Below are 15,570 nucleotides of genomic sequence, written 5' to 3' on the forward strand. Positions count from 1 at the left end.
CTGATCCACTAGTAGGCGCTAGTGTTTCCTGTTGGCATAGTTTGTGTGTTTAGGCTTTCGGCCTTTTCAGTTTTAAGTCTTTCATTTCTTCTCTGTTCATCAGGTAGTTGTGTTGGCCTGTGCAGGTAGCTGTTCGTTGTTGTTTTCTCTGTTTCTCAGTGTTTGTAATTGGTTGTAAATTACCTTTTGTTAATATTTGCCCAGGCACATTTCAAAGAAAAAAAATCAACCCATAGCCAGAGCCAGAGGAGATGGTCTCCTGCGTGTTTGAGAGAAAAAAAAGAGCCAGAACCTAGAAGAGATAGCTTATTAGATGCTGTACCTCAAACAAATGTAGTATCTGTATGTAGTTTAAAAAACAAGGTAGTACATATGTTATACAGCAATCAAACATGCACTGGCCATGCATCTTAACTTCACATGCGATCTCTAATAAACTAAGTGAAGTGCTGTGGATTTTCTTGGACCTATCTGAGATCTGAATCGTAGCCAGCAATTCTAACATACAGCCTACGTGTCAAGTGTCAATGTGTTGGTCAGTGAAGCGAAGAAAGAACAGATTAGAATTAGATGAAAGGAGGAGGACGAGGTGGAGGAGGAGCACTCACTTCGACCTGACCCTTCTTGGCGACGGCGCTCCAGTCCCTGGCGGAGACGCCGCTGCGCCAGTCGAACTCGAACGCGACGGTGGCGGGCGGGCGGTGATCGGGCGCCCAGAAGCAGGCGAGGTAGTCGCCGGCCTCGGAGGCCGTGAAGGCGAAGTTGCCCGAGTGCACGTTCTCCGCGTAGTGCAGGCTGTTGCCGTAGGGCGAGGTGACCCGCAGCGAGATGCGGTGGGAGTCCGGGAGCTGCTGCTGCTGGGACGGTGACGACGACGACCAGGAGGCGGCGCCGTCGTCGGGGGCCATGACGTGGTACTTGCCGACGGCCATGGCGCCGACCTTGATGTCGTCGGAGATGCACTTGGTGTGGCCCGAGAGCAGGTCGAAGCGGAGCGCGCCGGCGGGGTTGGCCGCGGTCGCGAGGACGAGCAGGAGGAGAGGCAGCAGGAGGCACCCGCGGATGCGCGCGGCCATGGCGGGTAGATCGAGGGCGGAGCGCCGCGGTGTTCGATCGAGGATGGGAACGGCAAAAGGAGGCCTCGCACGAACAGTCTGGGCCCTTTTGCTCTTCCTACTGTGATACGTACGGTACTCGTACCGAATACGTATTTGATATTTCTTTTTTGCGACGACAATATGTAGCATATGTACCACTTCACTTACGTTGGGTTAAGCCAATCTCTTCTGAGAGCACGTACGCATGACGCACTCCTTCCATCGATGCGTAGTATGCTGTCAAATACACTACTGTAACAGACACTGTCACAAATTGTTGGTCAGATTACCTCAACTCGTGCTCTCTTTGTTTCCCATATACTTGGGCCAAGTTTATCGTTGCCACTGGTTCAACGAGCAGAGCTTCGGACCACTTGCGGGCCAAGTGATCACTATAGTAGAGTTAACAATTACTAGCAGTTTAGCCGGACTCCGTGAGTTCAAGAAAAATATTCACTTCGACATATACTATGATAACTAGGAGGTACCCCACGGGTTAGCAAGGACGAATTATAGCACATCATATTATTACACATGGAACAAAAAGATCAGTAACGTTAGTTACATATGGATTGTCATTTGAGCCCTTCATAGAATAATGTTAGCATAGTACAGGGCTGTTTCAGTTGGACATAGATACTCATTTTGCCATGGGCGAAAGAACTTTCAATGTTTGGCAAAGCCATGCACCTGGCGAGCGAGGCTTGTTATGGGAATGTGTTCCATCAGACTGATTACGATCGTAAAAGATGTGTAGGTCAAAGACGAAGACAACACCGAGGACCTGGAACTGTGTAGGCAGACTGAAAAGCATGTAGTTTAGTTAAAAAAAAAAGAGCTGTGTAGGCAGACCGAACATGGGCCTGTTCGCTTGAACCTATCAGCTAGAATCTACAGTATTTTTCTTTCGCAACAAAACAGCTTCAGCCAACTTATCAACCGGCTTTAATACCAGCCGAACAGGCCCATGGTATTTGGGTGTACATATTGCAGCAAAAGTAAGGTTTACACATATAGGGTTACTACTGTACTCGTAGTAAATTGTTACCTTATAATGAGCAGGGAGACGTTTAGTAGCCTGTGTTATGGCAGAAAGGGTAATGTCAACATAGCAGAGAGCCCGTGTAATTGTTACATGAGGATAGTACGCACTATGGACTAAACATGAAACAGTAATCTGAATTAGAGAATAACAAATTAGAGGTGATTGATGGTAAAGAAAGCTGAGGATAGCAAGAAGAGCTGACCAACCTGAGTACATAAATTGCATATCAGCTGAAATTCATGGATCAGTGCCCACAATCCATGGAAGAAACAAAACAACAAAGCAATTATAAGATCAGATAACCAATTGTAGACAATGTTGTAAAGGCATATACTACCATGGTTACGTACCACCAAGAGCTATAGCGTTAATATATAGGAATGGATTTAGACTGCGAAAAAAATAATGAATGCCAAAACCAATCAGAATATGCACAGAACAAAGATACAAAGTAGTTGCAGAAGGTCCACATGAAGAGCGCCGTCTGTACCTCTCAGTAACCTACTAAAAGGGCAATGGACCCTATTGTCCATGATACACAGCCTGCAAGAACCTGAAAGGAACATAAGAAAAAGCCTCACTTGCAAACACAAACACTTAGCTCGATGAAATTGACCCTGACCCAATCTTTTATGCGGCTTCCCCAACAGGCACCTAATTTTTTAATGCATTTCAGGTCACTACATACTTTACAAAATATATCAAATGGTAAGCCAAGCTCTGAGTATGTACTGCCCAGCCTATCGTAATCTGAATTAAACCTAAGCAAAAGCTTTTATATGAAATGTAAACACGTAGCACAGCAGAATGGATTGTAACCTATTTCTGAGACTTCTTCAGGAGAGACGTAATCACTATGCAAAGTTAGTCATGACATTACACATTGATCTAAAAATATTCTACAACATCTATGCATAGACCAATGTCATGTGCCATAGCACAGTAGACAGCACGCTGGCCTGAAACAGAAGAAGCACAGAAATGGCCGATCGAGCTGCTGGACATTGGCAAGCTGAAGGTTGGCATAACCATGCCAGCATGGATAAAAAAGAGCACATTAGTCTTTTAAATAGGGAAACATAAACTGCATGTTGGAGAAGTAGAAGGGTGAAATGCAATGAAACGTTACCGATGCAATTGATGCTATCATAAGGAAAACCTAAATTTAGGTCTGCACAACATGACATGAAATTAGCACATGGCATCATTATGTTAAGCTTGTACACCTCCTAAATATTCTGCAAATTTGACAAACAATAGGCAATCATTCAATAACATACTGAGCATGTGTTTGATAACAAATATTTACTGGTCTCTAATAGAAAATCCAAAACTGAACTGCACGATGATGACCTGAACATTGAGAGAACTACAGAATTCAGCACTACCACACTGTTGAGGAAATTGCCAAATACCTTGAATCGTCTATCATTATTTATCATGAGCGCTTAGCAAGGAAGAAGTTTTGCTCACATGGCGTGCCTGTCACATGATGCAGGAGGAGGTGGGCACTATTAGCGAGAGGGAAGGGCCCTGCAAATGAATTTTCATGTGCATATCAATATATCATATGGAAAAATTGAGACAATAAAAAGAGAAAAAAGGAGAGCATACCTGCTGCCCCCATCTCACTGGGCGACCGCGGAGGGCGCTTGGTGCCTCCCTGCGCCAGCGGGCGGCGGACGCGGCCGTCGCTGCTGCGCGAGTGCGCGAGGATGAAGCGCCATGAGGGAGGTGGCCGGAGGCGAGCGAGCGTTGTTGCGGGGCCATGGCGGGCCCCAGCGGCGTTGGTGCGGCGTGGCGCAGCGGTGCCCTGCGGGCCGCGCCGCGCGTCCTGGGGAGGGTGCAGGTGGGGGGCACTCCACCGGGGTGTCATCGCAGCTGGCCGAAGGCGGGGTGGAGTGCCGCGATGGTGCGCACGGATGCGGTGAGACCGCCGGAGGGCGCCGGCGGTGGAGCTCTCAGACGGGGGAGAGGATGAGCAGGCGGAGGCTGCGAGGCGGCGGTGCGGATGGATGCGGTGAGACGCCGACGGACGTGCTTCGACGGGTCCGTGGGAGAGGAGGCTGGCGTTGCTTGGCATGGTGGTTTCTGGAAGCGGGCGTGGCGGCCATCCAGGCTGTGCAGACCAGGGGCCTGTTGAGTTCCCCTCTAAAATGCCAAAATTTTCAAGATTTTTCATCACATCAAATATTTAGACGTATGCATGAAGCATTAAATACAAATAAAAAATAAAACTAATTACACAGTTTAGACGAAATCCACGAGACGAATCTTTTAAGCCTAATTAGACTATAATTAGACACTAATTATCAAATAACAACGAAAATACTACAGTGTCGTTTTGCCAAAATTTTCGGCATCTAAACTGAGCCTAGATGGAACAACCAGTGCCCTATTAAGCCACGACTGATTCACTGGGAGAGAAAAATATTATTCATTGACTGAAAAGTACATGTTATAAACAAAGCTTATAAACAAACAAACAGGACGTAGGAGCAAAGAACTGCGCCTAAATAGTGATCTGGGTGAGGAAAACCGATAGATACTGTAGCTAATTCACCGGGATTAGAGATCTTTATAGATAGATAAGATTCCTCGTGACAATTTTCCCTCTTTTATTGGCCCCGTTCACGTGTACTTAAACCCGACTTTCCGCTTCTTTTTTCATCCAGAACAGTATTTTTCTCTCACAAATTCCTCCAAAATTCCTCCAAACCATCCAAATTCCTTCGGAACCCTAACATCCGAACAGGGCCATTATTGTGATTAAGGACTTCGTGCTCTCACACTAAACGGCAAATGCCAAAGAAAACACTAGGGGCGTGAGTTCATCCCACAACCGGGCACAATTCTAAAGCAAAACAACAAGTACATCGGACCAGACCAATGTATTTGGCAAGTACAATTAAGTGCAACGCTAGATCACGCTGGATGCAGCAACCACACAACTTATTGAATTTGAAGAATAAAATAAGCAAAAAGACAACTCATTCGCAGTCATCAGCTCATATATCACCACGGATCTCTACAGGATCCAAGACAACCATCACCTCATAACTTCATTAATGCAAACGGATTGGACTGCTTAGATCTTCTCGAGGGCCTGAACAAGATCATTCTTAAGATCCTCGAAATCCTCCACTCCAATGCTGAACCTGATCAGGTTGTCCTTGATCCCATAGATGTCCCTCTGCTCCTTTGAATCCCTGTTCACAAGCCGCAAAGCTCAAAATTTAGCACAAGTACGTCATTTTGTTTTGAATGTCTCAATACCACAAACATTGTTAAGTTCTTACCAGTAGGACATGATGGCAGGCTGATCAATTATGCTTTCACAGCCTCCGAAAGAAGGAGCATGATAAGGTATCTTAACAGAATCAATGAATCTCCTTGTACCATCAAAGTCTCCAGCAACCTACACAAGAAAAAAAATGAATATAATTGAACTATGTCATGTTCACAACAATTTAATACACAGTATAATGCTGTCAAGAATTAAATTTACCTCAAAACTAACAACACCACCAAAGCCAGTCATTTGACTCTTGGCAATGTGATGTTCAGGGTGACTAGGCAAGCCAGGATAGTAGACACGAGCAATCTGGGAACAAGAGATAATATCATTAGTTAAAACAATGGAAACATGGAATACCACTAGTTTGTATACATACATCAATAAAAGAAAACACAGTTCACACCTTTGGATGTTCCTCTAAAAACTGGGCCATCCGAAGAGCAGTGTTATTCTGACATTGCACACGGAGATGCAGCGTCTTCATGCCTCGAAGGATAAGGTATGCAGCATTCTAATATCACAGCACAAAACAGTTATGAGCTAGAGAACCGATTATTCATTGCACCATATAGTAAGAGTATAAGACAGATATTGAAAGTGTGAGAACAGTGGATTTGAAACAAGGGTAACAAAGCTCACAAAACTACAGATATGGGGGTGTCCTACTATGCAACTTGTGAAACAGAGTACAACATGAGCCATTTCACTTTCAGACAAGCATAACTTGGAAATACTATTTCATAAAGTGGTAGCACAGTCTGTGACATAAACCTCCGAATTAATTATTGGATATACATTGCAGTGCACAGAACATATTCTATTTCTTCCTTTCCAGAATTCTAGTTCAACTCACTTTATGGAAGTTAACAGAGAACTGAATGTAGCTTGTGATACTCAGAAAGGGCAAATTATTTTTCTAACCTAAATATATGCAACTAAAGAAAATTACATGATTTTCTACCTATCAAAAAATAGAAGCCTGTAACTATGGGAATCTGTAAATACATACAACCTGTGCAAGGAAGATGAAATAAATGGAAACAAAATTTTAACAATCTAAACTTACCGGGTTTAGAACACCACCAACTACATGGTGATAAGTACGAACTTTGGAAACTAACTCATCTCTGCCACTGACACATCCTCCAATAACCTGGGAAATTAAAGTATTGAATACTCTAGTCAGTGCAAACACATACCTTTATTGAGAGGAGATGGGTTTCAGTATATCAACTCACATCATTGTGTCCAGCAATGTACTTCGTTGCAGAATGAATAACTAGGTCAGCACCTAAAGTAAGTGCCTTCTGATTGATAGGGGAGGCAAAAGTACTGTCGATACAAAGCAACGCTCCCTTGCTATGGCACATATTTGATACATGCTCAACATCAATGCATCTGAGAAATGGATTTGTAGGAGTCTCCGTGAAAAAAAGAGATACCTGACATGAGCATAAGATTAGGCTACATTTGATAATGTATGTTTTTTGTTGCCACAATCAGGGGCAATGGAAATGATATCACACTCACATTATTGTTATCCAACGCATTTTGTAGAGTATCCATGTCAGCAGGCCTAATGACAGTCATCTGGGCATAAACAGTATCACATAATAAGTGAAGCATGATAAACATTGGTATACAAACTCACAAAGTGTTCTCGCTGCATTTCAACTGGTAGATATTGTGATTATATAATAAATCTTATTGCGAGGGATCCTAAAATCTATTACCATAAGAATTTTTTTACTTGAGTTAAATCCTTTTGCAGATAGCCAATACAATTGACATTGCAGTACAAAGAATTAAAGTTTGAAGCCATACTGTACTCCCAATAGCCAGTAGTTTTCCTACTCCTATTGGCTCATGCTGAAGTAACTGGACTTTGTAGAGATTATTAACTCGATAAGGACAACACAACTGAGTAATTTTAACTGGATAAGAACAAGTTCATTGAAAACGCACTACTGTAGTGTAGCAGCAGTAAGACAATTAATTGTTATAGCTGATGCCCCATCCTAAAAACAAGTAGAGCTTAAAGGATAGCATGGTATTACCGAAATTCCCCTCTTAGGGAGCTCAGTTTCCATGTAAATCCTTGTCTTACGATAGCAATCCGTGGTGGTGACAATGTGCCCACCAGCTGGGACGAGTGCACTAAGCATAGCCACAGCTGCATACATCCCCGACGCCACAAACACCGTGGACTCTGCTCTCTCCAGGGCACTGCACCATCAGAACACGCAACTGTTTAGGCTCCAACCAAATGCAACCAACAAGGTGTCGACATTTCCACTACCGAACATCACCTCATCTTCTTCTCTAATGCCTCCGTGGTCGGGTTCCCATACCTCCCGTACTCGAAACTAGCATGCCTCCCCTCCTAAAGAACAGATAAAAATTTAAAATTTCCTAGTCAGATCTGTCAAATTCGACAAGAGCAAGCACGAATATTCATTTGGGGAAGGGAATCTGTCGAACCTTAAAGTCGATTAGCTCTTGCGAGTTGTTGAACCAGTAGGCCGACGTGTTCACTACTGGCGTGGTGATCGCATCCGTGGCGATCCTTCTTCCCAGCCTCTCCCCTGTTTCAGATAAAAAGGCAGCAAAGCCACAAAGGAATCATCAAAAGGAAAAGGCATATATCCTAGATCTTAAAGCAAAGAGGCGAGCTAGCAGGGTACGGTACCCGCGTGGACGGAGAGGCTGGCGTCGGAGCCGAGCAGGTTATGCTCGGCCAATACGACGGCGGACGGCTGCGCAACCTTAGAGTTGGGGACTGCGCTGACCTCCGCCGCCGCCTGAGTGCGGGCGAGCGGCGGGGCAGTCTGACCACGCGGCGGCGACGATCTGCGCGACGCCGATGTTGCTGCAGTTGCGGCGTGCCTTGGTGCTGAGCTGGCGGACGAAGTTTGGCGGGAAGCGGAGGATGGTGGCAGAGGCCAGGGCGCCGCCGGACTCGGTGGAGAAGACCGCCTGCGGGGTGAGCGAGACGGTGGCCATGGAGAAGGAGGAAGGAGCTAGGGTTTCGGCCGCGGCGCGGGGAGGGACGCTTGGCTCGATCGGTCGCGGCGGCTTCGGGGAGGTGGCGGTCGCGTGGCCTTTCGAAATGCGGTGCGGTTTATTTGCAGTGGCAAGACCGTCAGAGCGCGTTCATCGCTACGGGCACCAACTCCAAGCTGGCTAATTACTGTGTAAGGGTAGGTGGTTAGTTGTATGGGAACATATCTAGTGCAAACCAACCTCTCCGTGCAAACCGTGCAAACCAACTGCGGAGGAAAGGTGGGAGGGGGGATTTACAAAAGTGTAATTACGCCCGCTCCTAATCACACTTTTGCAAAATCCCCCTCCCACCTCTCCCCCGCAGTTGGTTTGCACGGTTTGCACGGAGAAGTTGGTTTGCACTTGATACGTTGCCTAGTTGTATAGGCTATGACTCAGTTTGGATCACCTAATTAATAGTTGCATGGACCTAGCTAATAGGTGAGCTAATTATTAGTTAGATATCTAAGTCTAGCAGTAATCAGATACTCCCTCCATCCCACAAATCAGTTCGTTTTGGACATGATTTAGGATACCAAGGAGCAATTAAGTAGAGTGTATTTTTCCCTGTATGCCCTTATTAAATAGGGCTGTGGGTATCATTTATACACTAACCGTGCGTAGCTGGGGTGGTATGCACGCTGCCTCCTAATCTAGGAGGCCTCAGTTCGATCCCTACCACGCTCGACATTTTTGCAAAGGTCACGAATTTTGCATGGCAATTGTGCACTCGGCCGCGTTTTTCGCCTTTGCCCGCGTTTTTTTTGTATGGCACTGTGCGCGCGCGTGAATTTTATTTTATTGGCTTGCCCGGAGTATTTGCGCGCGTATTGGCCTTGTATTCGCGCGCATATTCACGGCGTACTAGCGCGTTTCCGAGCGACGCTTGGTTTCTGCACTCGTACTATTAATAAAACAGAGCCATCCTTATTAGCTTCTCTGCTACTCGTGTGAGCCACAGTACATATGAAGGCACCGGCAGGAAAAAAAGACATGACAGAAGAATTCACTAAGCTAGTATTTTAAACTTTGTTGGCTAGAAGCAACAACGGGAAACTAGGGAAGAAAGATACAGCAGAGGTGGCTGAACAATTTGGAATTAGCCTTCGCTCTACTCAAAAGTTATGGAAAAGAGGTAAAACTCATCTTGACCAAGGTATCCCGATTGATGTTGCTAGTCGTAAAAGAGGTAGGAATGGCAGTAAGAAAATTCCAGTTGATTTAGAGCGTTTGCGCAATGTTCCACTCAAAGATAGGATGACTCTTGAAGATGTCAGTAAAGTACTTGGCATTAGCAAGTCCACGTTGCATAGGTACTTGCAGCAAGGCCTCCTTAGGCGTCACTCTAATAGCATCAAGCCTTACCTGACCGATGCTAACAAAATGGCTCGTTTACGGTGGGCGGTTGACATGGTTGATCAAGGTTCTAGTTCTTGTGGTGATCCAAGGTTTAAGGGGTTATTTGACCATGTCTTTATAGATGAAAAGTGGTTTTTCCTCACACAGAAATTAGAGAATTATTATTTGCTACCTGATGAAGATGAACCCCACCGTACATGCAAAAGCAAAAATTACATTCCTAGACTCATGTTTTTGTGTGTGACTGCTAGACCAAGGTTTAGAAATGGACAATGCATTTTTGATGGAAAAATAGGCTGTTTTCCTCTTGTGACTTATGAACATGCTCAAAGGAGAAGTGCCAATCGTCCTGCTGGTGCTTTGGTTGTCAAGCCGATCACATCGATTACAAGAGATGTGATCAGGGATTTCATGATCAACCAAGTATTGCCTGCAATTAGAGAGAAATGGCCTCGCGAGGAAATAAACCAACCGATCTACATACAGCAAGATAACGCACCATCTCATTTAGAAGTGAATGATCCTTTGTTTTGTGAGGCTGCAAAAAAAAGATGGTTTCGACATTCATCTTAAAGGTCAACCACCTAACTCACCAAACATGAACATTCTTGACTTGGGCTTCTTTAGAGCTATTCAATCAATTCAATACAAGAAGCATGCTAAAACAGTTGAGGACCTAATTCCAGTCGTACAAGAGGTAAATTTACTAATATTATTATTCAAAACAATGTGTTTTCTTCAATTACTCATTGTATGGTTTCTTCAACACATGTAGGCATTCCATGAGTACTGTCCCAAGAAAGCAAACAGGATTTATTTGACACTGCAAGGTGTTTTCAAGGAAACCATGAAGGCTAAAGGATGTAACCGGTTCAAGATTCCACACATGGCAAAAGGGCACCTTGAGAACTAGGGAAGGCTTCCATTGCAACTCACCTGCGAGACTTCCTTGCTAGCTGATTCCATTGCCACTCTTGCTGCATCAAGCAATTAGACTTGTAAGGTTAGGCATGAGAATTGATTCAGCTGCTACTCTAGATTTAACGCATGAAACATGTAGTACTTCAATGCAAGACGTGAGCTTTTGGACCTTATAGTATGGTTTACGTAATCTTTCTTTGCATCTTGTTCTTTCTTTAAATATTGCTTGAACGTCCTGCACCGTCTTCTCCGATGCGACCTCCGCCGTCATCTTTTCCAGCACGATGGACTCCGGCGCCGACGCGATCGAGGCGCGAGCTGCATCTGTTCAATGCCCGTCCTCGTCTTGCATGCAGTCATGCGCTAGCGCCGCTCCGCGTTAATGACCCGTGCGGGAACCGAAGAGGCCGGGGCAAACTCGTCTACTTTAGCCGTGGTCCACTCAAAACGAACAGATATGTGAAAACTGATCTACAGCCCAGAACGAATTGATTTGTGAAACGGAGGGAGTATCACACTAAGAACTGATACCGGCCTATTCAAATTTGTTACCGCTGGCACTAGCGTGTGAATCATTACCATTGCCCAAACAGTTCGTGAATATCTCATTGTATTGTAAGTAAAAGATAATCTCTATCCCCTACATTCCATGGGCACTTGATCTCACATCGTCTATTGGTCCAGTGTCCCTCGCGCCAAAACTTTACAATCTAAAATCCAATGTCCCAAAAACCTATCACCCCTAATTTATTTGTGATTGATGTCAATTGAGAAGTTTGTCAAATTCAATAGGAAGTGTAAAAAAATTCTAATTTTCTTTTCCAAGTATTGTGCTTGCTAAAATTAAGTGTATGTCAAAATTTGGTGCAAACCAAATTTAGCATGGGTTTCTAAGGTGCACTGTTTTAAGACTACTAGATATACAACCAAATTTAGATTTTGGATATAGGCAGTGCCTCAAACTTTAGTACAAAACCATTTAGATTGATGTCTTAGTTTAGTGCCTTACAATAACTCAATAAGTACGCTGGCCATGGCTCTACAACTAGACCAGCAAATATAGTGCTTTTCGTAGCTGTAGTAGCCAAGATGCATTATTTGAACCACAAGAATCCTAAACCCATCAGGTGATGCTCATTGGTGTTGACGCAACTATAGATGATTCTCCATGCGTTGCTACGACAACTTTCTAAGAGATGTAAATAAATACTACCTCCGTCCCATAATACTTGACGTTTTAGACTATCTCATGGAGATCAATGCAGAAGACAAAAAAGACTAAAATACCCCTAAAAAGTAGAGATAGAGATGTATTAGGAAAGAAAAAGATGTACCGGGAGAAGAGAATGGTGCATTGGGAAGTGAGAATAACAACTACTCTGGGAGAAAATTTGAATGCTATAAGGTAAATATTTTAGGACTGAGGGAATACCGTTGAATAGTTTATCTAATTAAGTGTTAGAGTGGTAGTAAATGTGTTACTGATTTTTTGTTTCTTTTGCCACGGTTCCGTCTTCACTAAAAATAACCTTCTTTAAACAGTGAGAACATGATGGTCAATTGGCAATTGTTTGTTGATGTTTTTGTACTGATACCTTAGTTGAGAGAATAAGACAAACTTTTGGTCTTGTATAATCCCTGAGCCTCGTGATTAAATTCATGTACATATATATAAATGTCAAAAATCATTGGGAGAATCGACGAAGAAATGAAGAGCACAATATGAGGATTTTTGTGGAATCCTGAATGGAAAGAAGTATCGATATTGTTAGCGAAAAGATGTTGCTGAAATTAGGAAAGAAAATGCACTGTCAAAAGAATTAAGGTTAAAAATAGGTGCTAATAAGTTGGATTGGCATAAATGAAGAGAAATGAACAACAGTGGATGGTGGATAACTTGCATTTGTCCCCACCATCCTCCTTCTCTACTTTTCTCCTCCCCTGACACATCCAATCTCGTACCTTGCTTCGCTGCAACGCCCCGCCTTGACGGCGCGTCGACCAGCGAGGACGCCCCTTCGACCTAGCTCGTGTTCCACTTGGCCAGATCCGACAGCTGCTCACTGCTGCCGTGGGCTTTTTTCAGTATGTTGCGCTAGCTCGTCCAAGGGAAGGAGCCTTCCCTAGGTATCGGAGATGGCGGCGCCACCGACGAGGGCCTAGGCCGACTACGATTACCTCATCAACCCGCTTCTCATTGGTGATAGTGACGATTGCCTTCATCTTCAACATCTCCTCCACCACCTTACTCTCCATCTGAAAACATATAAAGATCCGAGGGAGATGAAGAGAGATTGTGTCACGGATTCTTGATTACATAGCAGTCGCGGTGTTGATTGGCTAAGAGATAGTGGAGGGCAATTTGAGATTTGGAGTTTGAGTGCGGCACTGATTGGCGAGGAGACAGTGAAAGGGCAATTTCAGGCTTGAAGTGTAAGGGTCAGTGTCGCCTCTTCGATTCAGCTTGGAGTTTGAGAGTTAGTGCCACCTCTTCGGTTCATTTCTGATGGCAGCGCTAACTACTAAGCGTGGTTTTTGAGGGTGACGTGAAGTCATGAAATCGCAGATAAATTCTGGTGTGGTGGACGTCTCTATTTTTTCAGATATATACGTAGAAGATAAGAGCCACGAGATGTACATAGTGGACTTAACCTGTTAATCACATAAACATGACTTGATAGTTGTTGGCTTGTTGCACTGATTGTATACGGTCTATGCACTGCGTGCATCTAGTTCTTTTCCATGGAGACTCTACTTGGACTTGTCCGCGACCCACGGTGCCACGCACGCACACATGCATTCACACACAGAAAAGGCATGAAGTGGGCTGTGGGCTGTGGGCCAGCAGTCCTTTCTCTTGGACAGCTTGTTGTCTGACTTGGACGGGATCATTTTCCTTTGTCTCCTTTCCGAATATTCAAAAAACGGATGCCAAAGAATGAAATTACGTGTTGCGTGCCATCAAAAATAGTTCACATTTAACCAAATTTTTAGTGAATACTATTCACATTTACGGCTCCAAAATAATTTATTATGAAAATACATTTCTTAATTAATCTAATGATATTTATTTCATATTATACATATTGATACTTTTTTATCTATAATTGATTGAACTTAAGATATTAAACCATATCACTGTGCTAGAATTGCATTCTTACGAAGGGAGTAGTAGATTATTTAAACAGTGCACCTTGGGCTAATTGCGCATGTATATGATGTCCCTTGGCTTGGTTCATTCTGTGAACATAGTGCAAAATTTTTAGCAGAAAAACATTGTTATTTGGATGCACAATAATCATATAGCCGACTTCGCTTAATCGCTTGGTCTTTAAAAAAAATCCAAATCCAAATAATGAGTGGTCCAAGAAAGGGACCAGCAACAAGCTTTTTTGAATGGCGACATGAATATATAAACCACCGCAAGCCATGGCTGAAAGTACTGTTGGCTGATTTGTTGTGAGAGAAAAATATTGTTCGTTGACTGAAAAAATACGGCTTATAAGACGAGCGAACGGGGCTCTTATGGACAACAACAACTACTGCTAGCTAATCGAGGGTTGTTTAACCTAGCTAGCTAGCGCTCGCAACGTCGTTTGCGCAGGATGGTGACACTCTGACGAGTTACTAGTGGCTCTGATTAATGATTGTTTTTAGCCGCGTCTAACTTTGTGGCCATTGGCCCAGGCAAGGAAAGGAGATGGGAGAGACGGTAAGGAGAAGGCCACAAAGCGGCTGTTCCGACGCCGCCCCCCCACACCCCACCCCGTAACCACCACTCCGGTCACACACTAGTACAGTACTACCAGGCTCGGTTTAGATCGGGGTTAGGAACCCGTATTTGGCACTGTAGCACCTTCGTTTGTATTTGACAATTATTGTCCAATCATGGTCTAACTAGGCTCAAAAGATTCGTCTCGTAATTTACAATCAAACTATGTAATTAGTTATTTTTTTATCTACATTTAATACTCCATGTATATGTCCGAAGATTTAATGTGACGAAGAAAGAGTGAAAAAACTTGTAATCTAAACCCCCAAACGCGATATATCAGCTCAAGCTGTCAAATCTGAATTTGATGTCCTCTCCTAATCGTCAGAAAAAAATACTAGAAAATTTGCAGCGGCGCAGCCACGGAACGTCGCGGCCATAGGCTCACGAGTCACGACGCTGCCCTGTTCGCTCAACAGTATTTTTCAGCGAGCAAACACTGCTTGTTGGCTGAAGTTGGGAAATTCGGCTACCGTAACACCTTTGTTTTTATTTGATAATTAGTGTTCAATTATAGATTAATTAGACTCAAAACGTTCGTCTCACAATTTTCAATCAAACTGTGTAATTAGTTTTTTTTTTCCGTCTACATTTAATGCTCCATGCACGTATCGTAAAATTCGTGTTCAATTATAGATTAATTAGACTCAAAACGTTCGTCTCACAATTTTCAATTAAACTGTGCAATTAGTTTTTTTTTCCATCTACATTTAATGCTCCATGCACGTATCGTAAAATTCGATGTAATGAATATTATAACATTTTTTGAAAAATCTTTTTGAACTAAACACGGCGTAAGCTAAAGCGCTTTTTAGCTGCAGCAATGCGAGCGATCCGGTCTGTCGGTCACCATATGCATGTCGTGTAGCAACAGGGGTGAAATGCCCTATGCCTGCAACTGCAAGCTGAAACCAAGGCTTGTGTTGTTGTGGCCCCAGGGTGGGGGTGGGGGACAAAGAGAAAGAGCAAGAGCCATATACTGTACGTACATGAGGACTACTGAGCAGAGTTCAAGTTGGTGAAGAGTGCCACACAA

General features: G+C 43.8%; 2 protein-coding genes across 2 annotated transcripts; both read right to left on the minus strand.

The window, feature by feature from the left end:
- Positions 1-604: 604 nt before the first annotated feature.
- On the minus strand, positions 605-1,076 carry LOC136465214 (transmembrane emp24 domain-containing protein p24delta9-like). The gene is made up of 2 exons (XM_066464045.1): positions 676-1,076; positions 605-614 (listed from the first exon to the last, which is right to left on the minus strand). The coding sequence occupies exons 1-2, from the start codon at positions 1,074-1,076 to the stop codon at positions 605-607; spliced, it is 411 nt and encodes a 136-aa protein (XP_066320142.1).
- Positions 1,077-1,605: 529 nt separating this feature from the next.
- Positions 1,606-8,572, minus strand: LOC136543734 (cystathionine gamma-synthase 1, chloroplastic-like). Its single transcript, XM_066536107.1, is given in 15 exon segments — positions 1,606-1,900; positions 2,146-2,255; positions 2,349-3,675; positions 3,757-5,351; positions 5,442-5,560; positions 5,651-5,746; positions 5,844-5,951; positions 6,507-6,593; positions 6,679-6,882; positions 6,971-7,030; positions 7,498-7,666; positions 7,750-7,823; positions 7,922-8,025; positions 8,130-8,244; positions 8,246-8,572. Coding segments are annotated over 12 exon segments (1,455 nt in total). The 5' UTR covers positions 8,444-8,572; the 3' UTR covers positions 1,606-1,900; positions 2,146-2,255; positions 2,349-3,675; positions 3,757-5,230.
- Between the last annotated feature and the right edge of the window lie 6,998 nt (positions 8,573-15,570).

Source organism: Miscanthus floridulus, chromosome 1 (genome assembly GCF_019320115.1).
Source record: "Miscanthus floridulus cultivar M001 chromosome 1, ASM1932011v1, whole genome shotgun sequence".
NCBI classification, from domain to species: domain Eukaryota; kingdom Viridiplantae; phylum Streptophyta; class Magnoliopsida; order Poales; family Poaceae; genus Miscanthus; species Miscanthus floridulus.

What these genes read in the sequence shown, in the direction of transcription:
- LOC136465214 (XM_066464045.1), bottom strand. Translation starts at nt 1,076, where the DNA reads ATGGCCGCGCGCATCCGCGGGTGCCTCCTGCTGCCTCTCCTCCTGCTC.